General features: G+C 61.1%; 1 protein-coding gene across 10 annotated transcripts in view; it reads left to right on the top strand.

Moving 5' to 3' along the window:
* The window catches only part of DNM1 (dynamin 1), a 44,352-nt gene that overhangs the window by 26,148 nt on the left and 3,032 nt on the right, over nucleotides 1-15,172 (top strand). For 7 of the 10 annotated variants that reach the window (XM_084898293.1, XM_084898289.1, XM_084898288.1 and 4 more), the window contains exons 11-21: nucleotides 5-91; nucleotides 2,411-2,481; nucleotides 2,697-2,748; nucleotides 2,952-2,963; nucleotides 5,535-5,648; nucleotides 9,788-9,897; nucleotides 10,929-11,040; nucleotides 11,431-11,442; nucleotides 11,807-11,977; nucleotides 13,111-13,352; nucleotides 13,711-13,926. In XM_084898293.1, the coding sequence (XP_084754419.1) occupies nucleotides 5-91; nucleotides 2,411-2,481; nucleotides 2,697-2,748; nucleotides 2,952-2,963; nucleotides 5,535-5,648; nucleotides 9,788-9,897; nucleotides 10,929-11,040; nucleotides 11,431-11,442; nucleotides 11,807-11,977; nucleotides 13,111-13,352; nucleotides 13,711-13,926 (1,199 nt within the window). The remainder of the gene's footprint in view (nucleotides 1-4; nucleotides 92-2,410; nucleotides 2,482-2,696; nucleotides 2,749-2,951; nucleotides 2,964-5,534; nucleotides 5,649-9,787; nucleotides 9,898-10,928; nucleotides 11,041-11,430; nucleotides 11,443-11,806; nucleotides 11,978-13,110; nucleotides 13,353-13,710; nucleotides 13,927-15,172) is intronic. The other 3 variants (XM_084898292.1, XM_084898294.1, XM_084898295.1) reach the window with 3 other exon arrangements.

Below are 15,172 nucleotides of genomic sequence, written 5' to 3'. Positions count from 1 at the left end.
CCAGCTCCAGCAGTACCCCCGGCTGCGCGAGGAGATGGAGCGCATCGTGACCACCCACATCCGGGAGCGCGAGGGCCGCACCAAGGAGCAGGTGAGCCGGCCCTCTCCCCGGCCCTCCTGGCCCTCTCCCCGGCCCTCTCCCGGCCAGGCCCTCTCCCCGGCCCCTCTTTCCAGCCTCCCGCCCCCCCCCCCCCCGCCCCGGCCCCTCTCCCGGGCGCCCGCTGTCCCTCTGCGCCAGCCTTCCCTCTGCTCTCCGCCCTCACACCAGCCTCTGCGGCTTACTGTGGGGATGTGTGTGTACACTCACTGTCTGCGTGTGCATTCACCTGCTGTGCGGTCATCCCCGGCATCGTTTCCAGAACTTTCCATCTTCCCCAAAGGAAACTCACAAGTACTGGCTCCGTTCCCTTCCCCCAGCCCCTGGGACCCACCACTCTACTTCCTGTTTCTAAAAATTCCACACCTAGCCGAAACCGGTTTGGCTCAATGGATAGAGCGTGGCGGCCTGTGGACTGAAGGGTCCCGGGTTCGATTCCGGTCAAGGGCATGTACCTTGGTTGCGGGCACATCCCCAGGTGGGGGTGTGCAAGAGGCAGCTGATAGATGACTCTCTCTCATCGATGTTTCTAACTATCTCTCTCCCTTCCTCTCTGTACAAAAATCAATAAAATATATTTTAAAAAAAAGAAGAAGAATTCAACACCTCGAGGGCCCTCGCATAAGGGACAGGGTACCGTCCTTTTGTGTCTGACTCGTGTCACGCAGCACACCGTGTTCAAGGTCATCCATGTTGGCGTGGCCCGTGTCCGCGCTGCCTCTCGGAGGCTGAGTAGCATTCCGTTGTATGTGTCTGCCACGTGTGGCTTAGCCATCTGGGGAAACCACGCCGGGCTGTTTCCACTTCGGCCAGGGCAAGTGGTTCTTGTATGATCACAGACGTGCACGTATCTCTTGGAGACCCTGCTTTCGAGGCTTAGGGGTAGATACCTAGAAATGGAATTGCTGGATCAGATGGTAATTCTGTGTCATTCTATGTATGATCATTTACTGAGGAACCACATACTGATTCCCAAAGCAGCTGTACCATTTTACACACACACACACACACACACACACACACACTCACACACGCAAACCTGCTTTTCAACTTCCTGGCAGCCTATCCTCTGGCGTCTCTCTGGGCCTCTCTCTATTTGTGGTTTTTCCGGGTGACCCACACCTGTCCTAGCCACCTCTTCCTTCTAGGAGGCATTGCTCAGACATTCGTTCACTCACTCACTCGCACTGTTACCGGGTGCCGTCTGGGGGCTGGGGGAGCAGAGACAGCCTCCTCAGGCCCTCAGGAAGCTCCCAGCCCCGCCCTCCTTCCTGGTCCTCGCACCTTCCGTCCAAGCCTCCCGTTTCCCAGCCTCCCTCCTCACACATCCCTCTTCCTGTCCTCAGCCCCTCCCACCTTTGTTTTTGATGCTACTTGTGAATTCTTATCGGTCTCTTTAATTACAAGACTGATAAACACTCAATAAAAAATAGATTTGGCCTAACCGGTTTGGCTCAGTGGATAGAGCATTGGCCTGTGGACTGAAGGGTCCCAGGTTAGATTCAGGTCAAGGGCATGTACCTTGGTTGCAGGCACATCCCCAGTAGGGAGTGTGCAGGAGGCAGCTGGTCGATGTTTCTCTCTCATCGATGTTTCTAACTCTCTATCCCTCTCCCTTCCTCTTTGTAAAAAATCAATAAAAAAATATATTTAAAAAAAAAAAAAGATGGGAGAGAATCATTGATTGGCTGTCTCCTGCATGCCCCCTACTGGGGATGATCCCGCAACCTGAGCACCTCCTGGTGGATGATCAACCACTGAGCAACACAGGCTGAGCTATTTCACCTTTTGATGGCCATTGGCCTGTTCCCAATTTTTCTCCACTGCACACCACACCACACTTGATGAGTTTATCGATGAGATGTAGTTCTAGAAGTTGTTAAGTATTACCCAATTGCCCTCCAGGAATTTGCTACTAATTGGCACTTCCACCAATAGTCAATGAGAGAACCTATCTTCTCACAACTTTGCCCACACTGCTCATTATCAATATTTAGCACTAAACCCATAGGTGTAAAGGGGCCTCGTGGTTTTAGCTTACATTTCTTTCTTCCTGGGGGTGAGCATTCTTTACGTATCCTTATTGGCTACATGCATTTCTTCTCCGAGTTCCCCATCCCATTCTTGGACCATTTTGATTTGTGCCTCTTGTGTAGGAACTCTTCACGTATTATGGACACTGTTATGTATGTCCGTATCCATTGATCACAGTGGGGGTATTTATTGTGGACCCTGTATTCCTGTGAGCATGGCATGCATCTTAAAACTTTGTGGTGTCTTTCCCACCTTCCCCCACCCACTGTGTCCCCGAAGGTCATGCTCCTCATCGACATCGAGCTGGCTTACATGAACACCAACCACGAGGACTTCATCGGCTTTGCCAAGTGAGTGCTCCCCGGGCAGAGAAGGTGACTGTGTGTGTGTGTGTGTGTGTGTGTGTGTGAGAGAGAGAGAGAGAGAGAGAGAGAGAGAGAGAGAGAGAGAGAGGTCCAGGCCTTCCGGGTTAACCCTCTGTGTGTGGCGCCCACTGAGCAGTGGCAGTGGAGCTGGGCCTCTTGAGAGGAGGCGTTCTGAGATGACTCCTCCCTCTCTCCTTCAGTGCTCAGCAGAGGAGCAGCCAAATGAACAAGAAGAAGGCTTCAGGGAACCAGGTGAGCGAGCCCCGGTGCCCCAGCCCGAGGGATGGAGGGTGCCGGACGGACGCCACGCTCTGAGAGCCCCCTCCCCGAGGGGAAGGGTCCCCGGGGGCCAGGGAGCCTGTCAGCCGCCAGCCACAAGCCTCCCACTCCGCCTCAGTAACCCTCTCTCCTCTCTCCCGATGCTTCTCGTGGTTGATATGGTTACCTCTTTGCAGGATGAGATTCTGGTGAGTACCAGGACTGGGGCTCTTGGCTTGTGTAGCGAGGGGGGGAGGAAGGGGCCCGTGTGAGCGGGGATGGGCAGGAGGGGACCCCTTGGCTTGTGCACAGGCTGCCCACACATGCTCTCAGGCCAGAGACAAGGCCTCGCACACACAGGGTCCACCAATGCCCAGGAGCTCAGTGCTGCTTCAGGCAGAGGCAGACCATGTGGGCTGGGGCGGGTGGAAATGCCTGGCAGGGGCCTGGCACTTAGTAGGTGCTGCTTAAATGTCTGTTGGGCAGATGGACGGATGGATGGACGAATGGACAGATGGACGGACGGACAGATGGATGGATGGATGGACGGATGGATGGACGGATGGACAGATAGATGGACAGATGGAAGGATGGATGGACGGATGGATGGATGGATGGACACTCAGATGGACGGATGGATGGATGGACGGACGGACGGATGGATGGATGGATGGATGGGTGAATGGACGGACGGATGGACAGATGGATGGATGGACGGATGGATGGATGGATGGACGGACGGATGGATGGATGGATGGATGGATGGACGGACGGATGGACTGACGGATGGATGGATGGACGGACGGATGGATGGATGGACGGACGGATGGACGGATGGACGGATGGATGGATGGATGGGAAAGAAGCATGCTTTGGAGACCATTTCACCAGAAAATAAAGAGATGAGTGACATGTCAAGAGACAAATCCCTCCTCATCTGTTGTGTCCTTCAGATCCCTGTGGACACATCACTTCTCCACCCCAGGTGTGCACACGAGCCACACAGCCCTGGGCCGTCCCAGAGGCGGGAGTTCTTTGTAATAATCGCGGTGTTGGTGTGATGATTCCCCTCCCAAACCAACAGGGGCGGGCTGGGTCTGTCTGTTCATCGGTAAACCCTCAGTGCCCAGCCCAGGGCCTGGCACACAGTAGGTGCTCGGGAGGATAAAGTATTAATGAGTGGATTATCCCAAGGCAGTTGGGTGCAGTGAACGTTGGGTGCAGTGAACGCTCACTGGTGCCTGCACGGCGCTGGCCCCCGGACAGGAGTCAGACCCTGGCCCTGCACCTCGGAGCCCCGGGCCTGCAGGCAGGACCCCTGCAGGGTGGGGGTCGGGGAGTGGGCAGTCCTGGTGGAGGGGCTCTGGAGAGAGCTTTGGGGGAGCAGGGAGGAGGGAGAAGGGCAGGCTTGGGGGTGGCTGAGGGAGGACCAGGCTGAGTGAAGGCAAGGAGCAGAGTGACAGAGCCCGCTGGTCAGATGCTGCGATGCTCAGCGCCAGGGTGCGGCATGTGGACTCAGCTCCGAAGGCGGTGACGAGACCCTGAGTGGGTCTTCACTGGACTGGGACCCGGGGGAGAGGAGTCACAGGGCTGAGCCATGACTCAGCTGCTGGTCCGCCATGTGACTTGGGTTCTCTTTGAGACTTGGGGGGAAGCCGGAGAGGGTAAGGAGGGCCTCGAGGGTCTCAGAAGCGGGTCTGGCCCCGAGGACTTTCCCACCGGCCCCAGGATCCTTGGATCTCCTGTGGCCGCTCAGAGGAGAAGCAGGGAGGTCAGGGCCAGGGAGGGGCCTCTCAGACTGGCCCTCCACCAGGGTCTGGGCCCTGGCTCTGCCCCTGGAGTCCAATGCAGGGCTCGGGTCTGCGGCCATGGCTCAGGACCGCTCTTCCTGCTGTGGAAGGAGACCTTTCCTGGAGCCCCGAGCTGCCCCCAGGAAGAAGGGGCCTGGCGTCTCATGCTCAGCCCCTGCCCCCGCCCCCACTCCCTTCCACCCTCCCCCCCCAACCTGTGTCTGGGGCCAGAGACCCTTAGCACCCAACTACGGCAGCATTCGTGTCACACGTGTTTATTGATCGCTTACTGTCTGTCGAGCTTTCTGCAAGGTGCTGGGGTACAATGGTAGAGAGAGTAAACAACTCAGCAAGAGAGGCTGACATCACACACACACACACACACACACACACACACACACACACTAATTCAAGATCCCAGTCACTCCAGCAGGGATAAAAGATTATAGTGGGGGTCCTGGCTTTATTAGGGGGCGGGGGGGCGGTATGGAGAGAGCCTGCCTGAGAATGAAGGTGACTTCCGAGCCGACACACAGGGGAGGAGTAGGCATTTGCCAGGCAAACAGGAGAGGAGGCGCTCTGGAGGCAGAAGCGACGGCAGCACGTGCAGAGTCCCTGAGGTCGGAGACCGTCTTGGAATAAATCGGATCTTAAGCCGAAGAGGCGCTCAGAGTCCTCTTGCCCCGTCGGTCGGCCCCCTAAGCTCCGTTGTGCACTGTCAGTGGGGGCTCCTCTGCTCCCTGGGCCAGCAGGGCCCGGCGCGCATGGCTCTGCCCGTCAGCGGCTCTGCACCCTGAGCTCTGCCGTCCTCTGCCTCCAGCCTGGTCACTGGTGGTTCACACCAGGCCGGGTCTGGCCCCCACCCTCCCGGACCCGCCAGGCCTCCGAGAGCTGGGGGAGGGGTGGGCTTTCCAGCGCCTCTCTCCGCCTACCCCAACCTCCCGGGGACCCAGGGCTCTGCCCGCTGACCCCCTGCCCCTCGCCCTCCAGGTCATCCGGAAGGGCTGGCTGACCATTAACAACATCGGCATTATGAAGGGGGGCTCCAAGGAGTACTGGTTTGTGCTGACCGCCGAGAACCTGTCCTGGTACAAGGACGATGAGGTGAGTCACGGGGTCGGACTGGTGGCCAGAGTCGGGCTCAGACCCAACGGGGGGTTTTACAAATCCCAGCGAAGACCCTGAGTGGAGCTGGGCGGCAAGGACCAGGGGCAGGCGATCCTGGGGCTCATCGGGGCCGGGCAGAGAAGGTGACGTGGCAGGATGGGGAGCCTGGGCTGAGCACCCTCAAGAGGGTGGGCAAGGGTGCTGGGCACCCCCCTAACCCCAGACCCCGGCTCTGCAGCCGTCCTGTTCTGCTCCAGGGCGCGCCACCTCTCCTGTGGCCCCCGCAGACCCGTGACACACAGTCCGGCTGCCAGCCGCCCCGTTAACCCCTGCACCCCAGACCCCAGCATCCAGGGGGGGTGCCCAGAGCGCCTCCAGGCTGAGGGGTCAGGAGTGACAGGACCCACAGGGGCGCCCCTCAAGACCCCTCCCTGCCCAGTGGGGCACACAGACCCCCCGCCAGCCCCCGCCCTCCCCTGCTGCCCGTCTCCTTTAAGAATGAGTCTGTTTGGCTTCCACATCTGGATTCCAGAGGTGACCAGAGAGCGCGGGGAGGGTGGGGGGGCTTGTGGTAATGAACTCCAGCTGGCCGCGTGTGGGGGAGGGGACCTCTTCTCCCTGACAGGGCCTGGAGAAGGGGGCGCCCTCCGCTCTCAATGGGGAAGCGGGGCTGGGGGGTGGTCTCCCAGTCACCCCCCTCCCGCTCCCTGCCCCCTTCAAGTCGCCTGGACGGCCCCCTCCCCACCTTGGGCGGGACCCTCTGTCGTCACCGGCAGGGGCGCCAGGCCATCTGGACCTCATTACCTCCAGCCTGGCCTCTCCCAGCGCAGGGGCCCGGGCAGGGGTGGAGGGTGAGGTGGCTGGCGGGCGGGTGTGGGGGCTGCTTCCTGCTCTGCTGCCCGGCGGCTCCCAGGGGCTCCCAGGGGCTCCCAACGGCTGGGGTGCCCGCCGCGGGCCCCACAGCGGACAGTTGGCCGGGGCGGCCCGGCGGCTCTGCGGGGGACGGGGTGTCTGGGGCCGGTCCCCCTACCTGGGCATAAAGGGGTCTTTCTTGGGCTCCGTGTGTGCATGGAGCGGAGCTGTGTGGAAGGGCCTGAGTGCACAGGGGAGGGGATGTGGAGTGAGTTCGGGAGGGGGAGGGGAGGCTGTGGCCGTTGTGTGCCAGTGTTTTGTGGGAGCGCGTTTGGGGTGTAAGCATGTAGGTATATTCGGTACATGAGGGTCTCGTGTGTATCAGGGGCAGACTGTGTGTCCCTGAAGCATGACTCAAGCGTGTTGCTGTGTTCCGTGTGTCAGTGTATGGGGGGGCTTAAGGAGGGTGTGTGTGTGTGTGTGTGTGTGTGTGAGTGAATGTGAGAGTGAATGTGTGTGTATGTGTGTGAGTGTATGAGTGTGTGTGTGTGTGTGAGTGTGTGTGTGTGTGAGTGAATGTGAGAGTGAATGTGTGTGTATGTGTGTGAGTGTGTGTGTGAATGTGTGTGTGTGTGAGTGTGTGTGAATGTGTGTGAATGTGTGTGTGTGAATGTGTGAGTGAGAGAATGTGTGTGTGTGTGTGAATGTGTGTGTGTATGTGTGTGAGTGTATGAATGTGTGTGTGAATGTGTGGTGAATGTGTGTGAATGTGTGTGTGAGTGTGTGTGAGTGTATGTGTGTGAATGTGTGTGTGAATTCGTGTGTGTGTGAATGTGTGTGTGTGTGAATGTGTGTGTGAATGTGTGAGTGTATGACTGTGTGTGAGTGTGAGTGTGTGTGTGTGTGTGTGTGTGTGTGTGCTTGCTCTGTGCTTGGGGCATGGATGTGTGATTGAAAGTGTGGTGTGTGTGGGTGCTGAGCTGTGGGTGTGCGTGTGTTGGATGTGAGTGGGATTTGGCACTAGAACATCTGGGGACGTGGAGGGGGGCCCGGCTGAGGGGGAAGGGGACCTGTCCCCCTTCTTCCCCCGGCCGCTGGCCCTCCGGTCTTTGGGATTGGGGTGACCCTCAGGGCAGACAGCTACCCACACCCCCAACTCTCACCAACTCCCCCGCCTTCTCAGACCCCCTTCACCACGCCCTCAGCACCCCCAGCACCCCCACATCTCACAGCAGGACGGCACCCCCTCCCTCTGCGCCTCCCCCCAGCCCACCCTCTGCCCCGCGCCCCGCGCCCCGCGCCCCGGCCCAGCTCCGGCTCCGGCTCCGGACGGCGGTCGGTCAGCTCCTGCGGCGCCGAGGGTCTAACCCAGCCAGCCTAACCAATGTGCAGACTACTGTACAATTTGCGAGTCCTGAACAGATAGTCTAAACACTGGGTAGACGGAGTGGTCCATCCGGGCGGCGGCGGCGGTGGCGTCGGTGGGAGCTCGGCCCGTCCTGGAGACCCAGCCCCGGCCCAGCCTGCCAGCCCACGGCCCCTCTGTCCCCTCTCGGCGCGGCTCCCCTTCTGCCTCCTTTGACGTGGCAGGGTGAGCAGGCGCTGTGGCTGGGGAGGAGGGGCTTGGGGAGGGGGCCGGCCGGCAGGAAGGGAGGGGTGGGGTGAGGCGGCCACTCCTGCCTCGTGTCCAACCCCGGAGCTGGGGCTGTGGCGGTGGGGCCTCCCTCGAACGCTTCCAGATGTTCCCTGGCCTCGTGTGCAACTTCCTCCTCTCCTCCCCCGCCGCCCTCGGGGCTCCGGCCACCAGGCCACTGGCCTGGCATAAAGAGGGCTTTATGCGGCTGACGGACGGGCCAGGCGGGCGCAGGGGCAGAGGGAGGTGGGCAGGATGAGGCCAGGACAGGGAGCAGGGTTCTCCTGACCCAGCCCCACCTGGGAGCGGGGCTGAGGCCCCTGCCCAAGCCCTGAGTCCCCAAGACCCACACAGACCTCCTCCCTGCCCCCCGCCCCAGCATGGGCCTGGTGGCAGCGGGTGGGCACTGGGTCCCACACACCAGAGACCTCTCCTCCCAGAGCCCCATCCTGGAGCCCCCCGCCCCTCCCTCCCCTTAACACAGCATCCTCCAGACACGCCGGCCCCCACCAGACTCACACACGTGTGCACGTGGGCCTGGCACTCACATGCCCGTCCACGGACACGCACAACTCCTCCCAGACGACCACAGATACACCGAGCACGTCCAGCCCGTCACACAAACACTGCACAGAAACACACGGACGCACATCCGTGTCCTACAGTCACGTCCAGGCCAAGACACAGACATTTACAGTCGCCACACACATCTGTATGCATGTGCACACATCCTCACGGGCACACACACGTGCTCACATGGACGCACGCTGTGCCGGGCACCTCCTCAGACACACATCTCTGCGGCACAGGCTCCGGGCACGCCCGCGGGGGGAGAGGAGCTGTGTCTGCACAGACCCGCCCTCCCCGGCCGGCCGGCGCTGCGTGCTGATTGCTAACACATGGGCGTCTGCGGGGAGGGGGCTGAGCCAGCCCTTTGAAGCCAAGGGGCCCGTGGCCCCCCTTCCTGTCTCCGCAGTCAGGAAATGAAGTCAGAGGCTTATCCAGAGCAGGCCCGGCAGCCAGGCCAGGGGCGAAAGAGGCTCCAGGGTGGGGGTGGCGGGTAGGGTGTGTGTGTGTGTGGGGGCGGTCCCTGGCTGGGGCTGGCCTGGCCTGCCTCCAGGACCTTCTTGGGAGGGATATGGGAGCCACCTTCAGCTTGCCACCCGGGGCGCTCGGGCTCTGGCAGGTCTGCAGAGGTGGTGGGCATGGCTTGAATGCCATTGGGGGCAGGAGTGCCAGCAAGCCCAGGGCACTGGGGTCAGACAGCACCTGTGCCGTGGAAGGGGGCTGGAGCCAGAAGCCAGGGCCACTCTGAGGACCCGCAGCCCCGGCACCCCCAGCGCAGAGCTGTCTCAGGAGCCCCAGCCCCGGGCACTCCCAGCGCAGAGCTGTCTCAGGAGCCCCAGCCCGGGCACCCCCAGCGCAGAGCTGTCTCAGGGAGCCCCAGCCCCGGCACCCCCAGTGCAGAGCTGTCTCAGGGAGCCCCAGCCCCGGCACCCCCAGCGCAGAGCTGTCTCAGGAGCCCCAGCCCCGGGCACCCCCAGCGCAGAGCTGTCTCAGGAGCCCCAGCCCGGGCACCCCCAGCGCAGAGCTGTCTCAGGGAGCGAGGCGTGGCAGAGGGCAGTGCCAACCTCGCCCGCTCTGCCCGCAGGAGAAGGAGAAGAAGTACATGCTGTCCGTGGACAACCTGAAGCTGCGGGACGTGGAGAAGGGCTTCATGTCGAGCAAGCACATCTTCGCGCTCTTCAACACGGAGCAGAGGTGCCCGCCGCCCCGCCAGCCCCAACCGCCCCCGAGGAGGAGCGGGGGCCCGCAGACACAGAGGAGGGGCACTGCCCCACGCCCACAGCCAGCCACTCGTTTGAAAATTATTTATGGAGCCCCTACTCTGTGCCGGGCATTTTGTCAAGACTTCCCACCCGCCACCCCCTCCTCTCTCCTTCCTCCTCTCCTCTCTCCCTCCTCCCCCGTCCTCACACAGTCTGGCAGTGCCTGCTCTGCATAGGCCACTCTGCTAGGCACTGGGGACAAAGGGGAGCCCCCGTCTTGCCTTCTCAGGTTGGTAAGTGTCCGGGGGAGGGCGGGCAATACCGGCCTCTCCCCTCCTCACCCGGGGCTCGTTCTAACGGGCTTTCTCCTGCTCGGAGACAAGGGTTCAGTGCAGCTGCCTGTGGGGAGGCCCCCAAGTCAAAGAGGAGCAGCAGGGCTGAGACCCACAGGAGGGCTTCGCTGTCACCAAGTCCTTTGAGGAGGGCTAGGTCCCTTTCTACCTGAATTTTTTTTTTAAATATATTTTATTGATATTTTACAGAGAGGAAGAGAGAGGGATAGAGAGTTAGAAATATCGATGAGAGAGCATCATCGATCAGCTGCCTCTTGCACACCCCCTACTGGGGATGTGCCCGCAACCAAGGTACATGCCCTTGACCGGAATCGAACCCGGGACCTTTCAGTCTGCAGGCCGACTGTCTATCCGCTGAGCCAAACCGGTTTCGGCTCTGCCTGAATATTTTAGCGCTCATGTCACTGAATCCTCGCAGTCCCCCAGGAGGCAGGAATTATTGTTCACCTGCCTTCCAGGTGAGGAAACTGAGGCTCGGAGGGAGGAAGGGACTTGCCCAGGGGAAACTGAGGCTTGGAGAGAAGGGACTTACCCAGGGTCACCCAGCGTCACCCAGCTGGGAGACGGGAAAGCCGGGCCTGCACCCCAGGCGCGCTGACCCCAGCCCATGCAAGCCCGGAGGCGCCGGGTGGTGGGCCCGGCCGTCCCCTCACGCCTGCCCACCCTGCAGGAATGTCTACAAAGACTATCGGCAGCTGGAGCTGGCCTGCGAGACGCAGGAGGAGGTGGACAGCTGGAAGGCCTCCTTCCTGCGGGCTGGCGTGTACCCCGAGCGTGTTGGGGTGAGTGGCAGGGCAGGGAGGGGAGGGGAGAGGCAAGCTGCTTATAACGGGGAGTCTGGGCCCCATCCTCAGTGACGCCATGCCCCCCAGCCCTCACTGAGCTGAGTCCCAGGCATCGCCCACCTCCTCCAGCGGCGGGTTCTGTGTCCCCTTCGCTGCCATAGCTGGCGTTTCCTGCATCCCCGTCACGTGACCGCGGTTTCTTGTGACTGCCTCCTCTTCTCCCCCCTCCCCCTGTGGCAGTGTCTCGAGTTGCCTTAGAGTTGGGGTACCGTGCTCTGGGCTCACTCAGTCCTTCCCTTTTTCCTCCGTGTGTCTGTCTCGGCTGTGCTCGCCGGCGGTGGCCGTGCTGGTGTGGTGGCCTCGATGGCTTTGGCGTGGGCCGCCCAGGACAAGGAGAAGGTGAGTGTGCCCCGCCCTCCCCTTCAGCCGGGCACAACCGACCTCTGGCCAGGTCTCTAGAATCACCAAGGGGCCTTAGAGAGGTCCCTTCCCAGCTCATGGACTGGGAAACTGAGGCAAATTCTAAGCTCGAGAGTCAGAGAAAGGTTAAACGCGGGTCCGGGGTTCTGAGGGGCTTTGGGACGGGCAGAGCCCCGAGAGCCAGAGCATATGGGGGAGCCAGTGTCCATGTGTGCAGGCCAGGTGCTTCTCCGGGTGCCTGCATGTTCCAGGGACCGTTAGACGGGAGGGGCCGAGACCTTGGGGTGCCTGGATCCTGGCTCTGAGGGTCCAGCACCCTGATGCCCTCTGTTCCCCGCGGCAGGCCAGCGAGACGGAGGAGAACGGCTCGGACAACTTCATGCACTCCATGGACCCGCAGCTGGAGCGGCAGGTGGAGACCATCCGCAACCTGGTGGACTCGTACATGGCCATCGTCAACAAGACCGTGCGGGACCTCATGCCCAAGACCATCATGCACCTCATGATTAACAATGTGGGTGCCCCACCCCGCGGGGGGCGGGTGCTCTTGTGAGACCAGGGAGGCGGGCGGCCAGGTTAGGTGGAGGGAGGGTTAGGTCCACACCAGAACCATCCAGTAGAAAACCGTATAATGTGGTTCACATGCCAAAGTCCCAAACCTGCTCGGAAGGTTTTCAGGAGGGCCAGGAATCTGCATCTTTTGAGAACACCCAGACCATGTTTTAAAACACACTCCATAATCCACTACCACCTGTGGCTCAGTGAAAAAGTGTAGGCCCTGGAGAATTAGAACTGTGTTTGAAATCCTGCCACAGATTTGCTGACTGACTTTGAGCGATTGAACTACCCTCTCTGAGCCTGTTTATATTTAAAACTAGAGGCCTGGTGCATGAATTTGTGCACAGCTGGGGGGGGGGACACGGGAGGTTGGCCGGCCCCGCCCCCTGGTCAAACTCTTGGTGGAACTCCCCATGGAGGGGACAATTTGCATATTAGCTTTTTATTATATAGGAAGTGGATAATAATAGAGTTGAGGAATAAATTAATATAAAGTGGATAGCAACACAATGCCTGCATGTAGGAGCTGTTCAACATATATTTGAATAATAAATAAGCCGCAGGCCTCTGATGTAAAAAAACTCAGCATCTCTCCATGAATATCCCACAGCCCAGGCCAGGTACCCTTCTCCTACACCCCGACACTCACATCTCCCCCAATCCAAGCACATTGATACCTGTTGCTCCAGGGCTCAGAACATTTTCAACTACCTTCCTTGTTTTGGTCCAGTGGAGGATACAAGTCCTTGGAAAGGGTTTAACCAGCACATTTCACAGGCGAGGAAAGTGAGGCTGAAAAATGCTGCATAAGGGTTTTCCTAGATATACGATAGCCCCTGAGTGTCCTTCCGGATCTGTGATCTTGAACAGGTCACTTTTCCTCTCTGGATCATCTGAGAAAAGGGCAGGGGACCAGGGCTGGGGGAAGGGGGGAGGGGGGAGAAGAAACTGGGGAGATCTCAGAGTTTAGGCAGAGACCTCCACCCCCAAAACTTCCAGTCCAGGGCACGGTCGTAGCAGGGCCCCGCGGGGCGGGCAGAAAAGGCGTCAGGTCCCACTCCTCTCCTCTCTTCGCCTGCCTGCCCACAGACCAAGGAATTCATCTTCTCGGAGCTGCTGGCCAACCTGTACTCGTGCGGGGACCAGAACACCCTGATGGAGGAGTCGGCCGAGCAGGCCCAGCGGCGCGATGAGATGCTGCGCATGTACCACGCACTGAAGGAGGCGCTCAGCATCATCGGCGACATCAACACGACCACCGTCAGCACGCCCATGCCGCCGCCCGTGGACGACTCCTGGCTGCAGGTGCAGAGTGTACCGGCTGGACGCAGGTACCAGGGCCGGCCCCCACGGCCCCAACCAAAGCCCCGCAGCCCGGGGCCCGCGGGCGGAGGGCCGGGACCGGGCAGTGGCGCGCCCGCGTCACCGGGGCGGCTCCCACTGGAGCGAGGGGCGGGGCTTAGAGAGGGCGAGGCCTGGCGAGGGGCGGGGCTTTCCGCGGGGCGCTGGCTGCGGGGCGGGGCGGAGCTGGAACGTGGGCGTCCCTGGGGGCGGGGCTTACGTTCCGGCAACCACGTGGGGCGGGGCTTGCGTGCGTGGGCGGGGCCTGCACGGGGCTGAGGCGGGGCTTCCGGCGGGGCGGAGCGGCTCATCTCCGGCCTCCTGTCCTCGGCTTCCTCTCGCCCGCAGGTCACCCACGTCCAGCCCCACGCCGCAGCGCCGAGCCCCCGCCGTGCCCCCAGCCCGGCCCGGGTCGCGGGGCCCTGCTCCTGGGCCTCCGCCTGCTGGGTCCGCCCTGGGGGCGGCGCCCCCCGTGCCCTCCAGGCCGGGGGCTTCCCCTGACCCCTTCGGCCCTCCCCCCCAGGTGCCCTCGCGCCCCAACCGCGCCCCGCCCGGGGTCCCCAGGTGAGTAGGGGTGGAAAGCCGCGGAAGAGGCCGCCGGGCGGGCGTGGCCGGGAGGGAGAGGTGGCCGGATGCGGCGGCCTCGGCCCTGGCCGCCAGAGGGTGCCGGAGCCCGGAGGTGGGGCCGAGGGCTGGCGGAGCCTGCCCCCTAGGGAGCGCTGAGTCCCGGAGGTGGTCGTTTCTGGGGAGGGGGCGATGGGGCTCATCCCACCCGCCCCCTTCTTTCCAGCACTTGCATGGCGCTTCCCTCCTTTTTTCACTCTTATCTCTCACATATTGCATTCCTCCTTCCTTCCCTTTCTCCATTTGCCTCCACTTCTCTTACCCAGTCCCTACCTTAGGTGTGAGGATCTGAACCCAGGTCTTCCTGGAATGTGTGGATTTTGTTCACTTAACACGCAGGGGTCCCCTGACGTCCCCACCTCCCAGTCCTGGCTCTTTTGAGCTGTCCATCCCAGGAGGGTGTCCCGCCTCTGCCTCAGGACAGAGGCCCGGCTGTGACTGTGACCAGCGAGGTGTGTGATATGAGTGTGGGCGTGCACACGGGTGTGAGAGTGTACGAATGGCACCCAGGCAAAGGGGTAGGAGCCGCTGGGAAAGGGCCCGGGAGCCATGGGACCACCCGATGGCTGTCTTCCTTTCCCCTGCCTCTGGCCCTACTGTCCTGGGCCCACCTGGGGAGTGTGGGACAGGAGCGGGTGAAGGCTGACCCTTTCCCAGAGACCTTCAGGGAAAAGGATTCTACTTCATCCGTGGCTTTGCTTCTTGATCCATGACCCTCTTTTAAGGACACTCACGCTGGTGTCTAACGCAGTCTGCCCTGTGCCCACCGGACACGCTGTCTGAGGAAGCACAAAGCAGACCCACAGCGTCTGTTTATGTTTCCAGGTGGCTGGAGGGTAGGGTCATGGGTCCAGCCTTCATGAGGCAGCAGCAATGAGGCTTGCTCTCTGTTATCCGTGATCACAGCGGATGGGTAAAGCAGGCAGCACGGTGCTGACCAAGAGCAGCTCAGAGGTCCTGGTTCGCTCTGGCCTGTAGGCAAGGCATGTCTCTTCCAAGGCCTCCGTTTCCCTTCTACCAAGCGATCATTAACATCTGCGTTTTTCCCAGGGTTGGTGTGGGGACCGAGGGGGACATTGGCTAGAGGAATGCCTCATTAGCCACAAATGGGGCTCTGCGAGCCCTTGGCTAACTTCCAACGTGAGTCCAGATTCTGGAGGACATTTGACATGCCCGGGTCTGTGCT

Source organism: Pipistrellus hanaki (genome assembly GCF_964339955.1).
Source record: "Pipistrellus hanaki genome assembly, chromosome: 11".
In the NCBI taxonomy this organism is placed as follows: Eukaryota; Metazoa; Chordata; class Mammalia; order Chiroptera; family Vespertilionidae; genus Pipistrellus; species Pipistrellus hanaki.
Note: the sequence above shows the minus strand (reverse complement) of the source record. Positions and strands in the feature narration are given on the sequence as shown.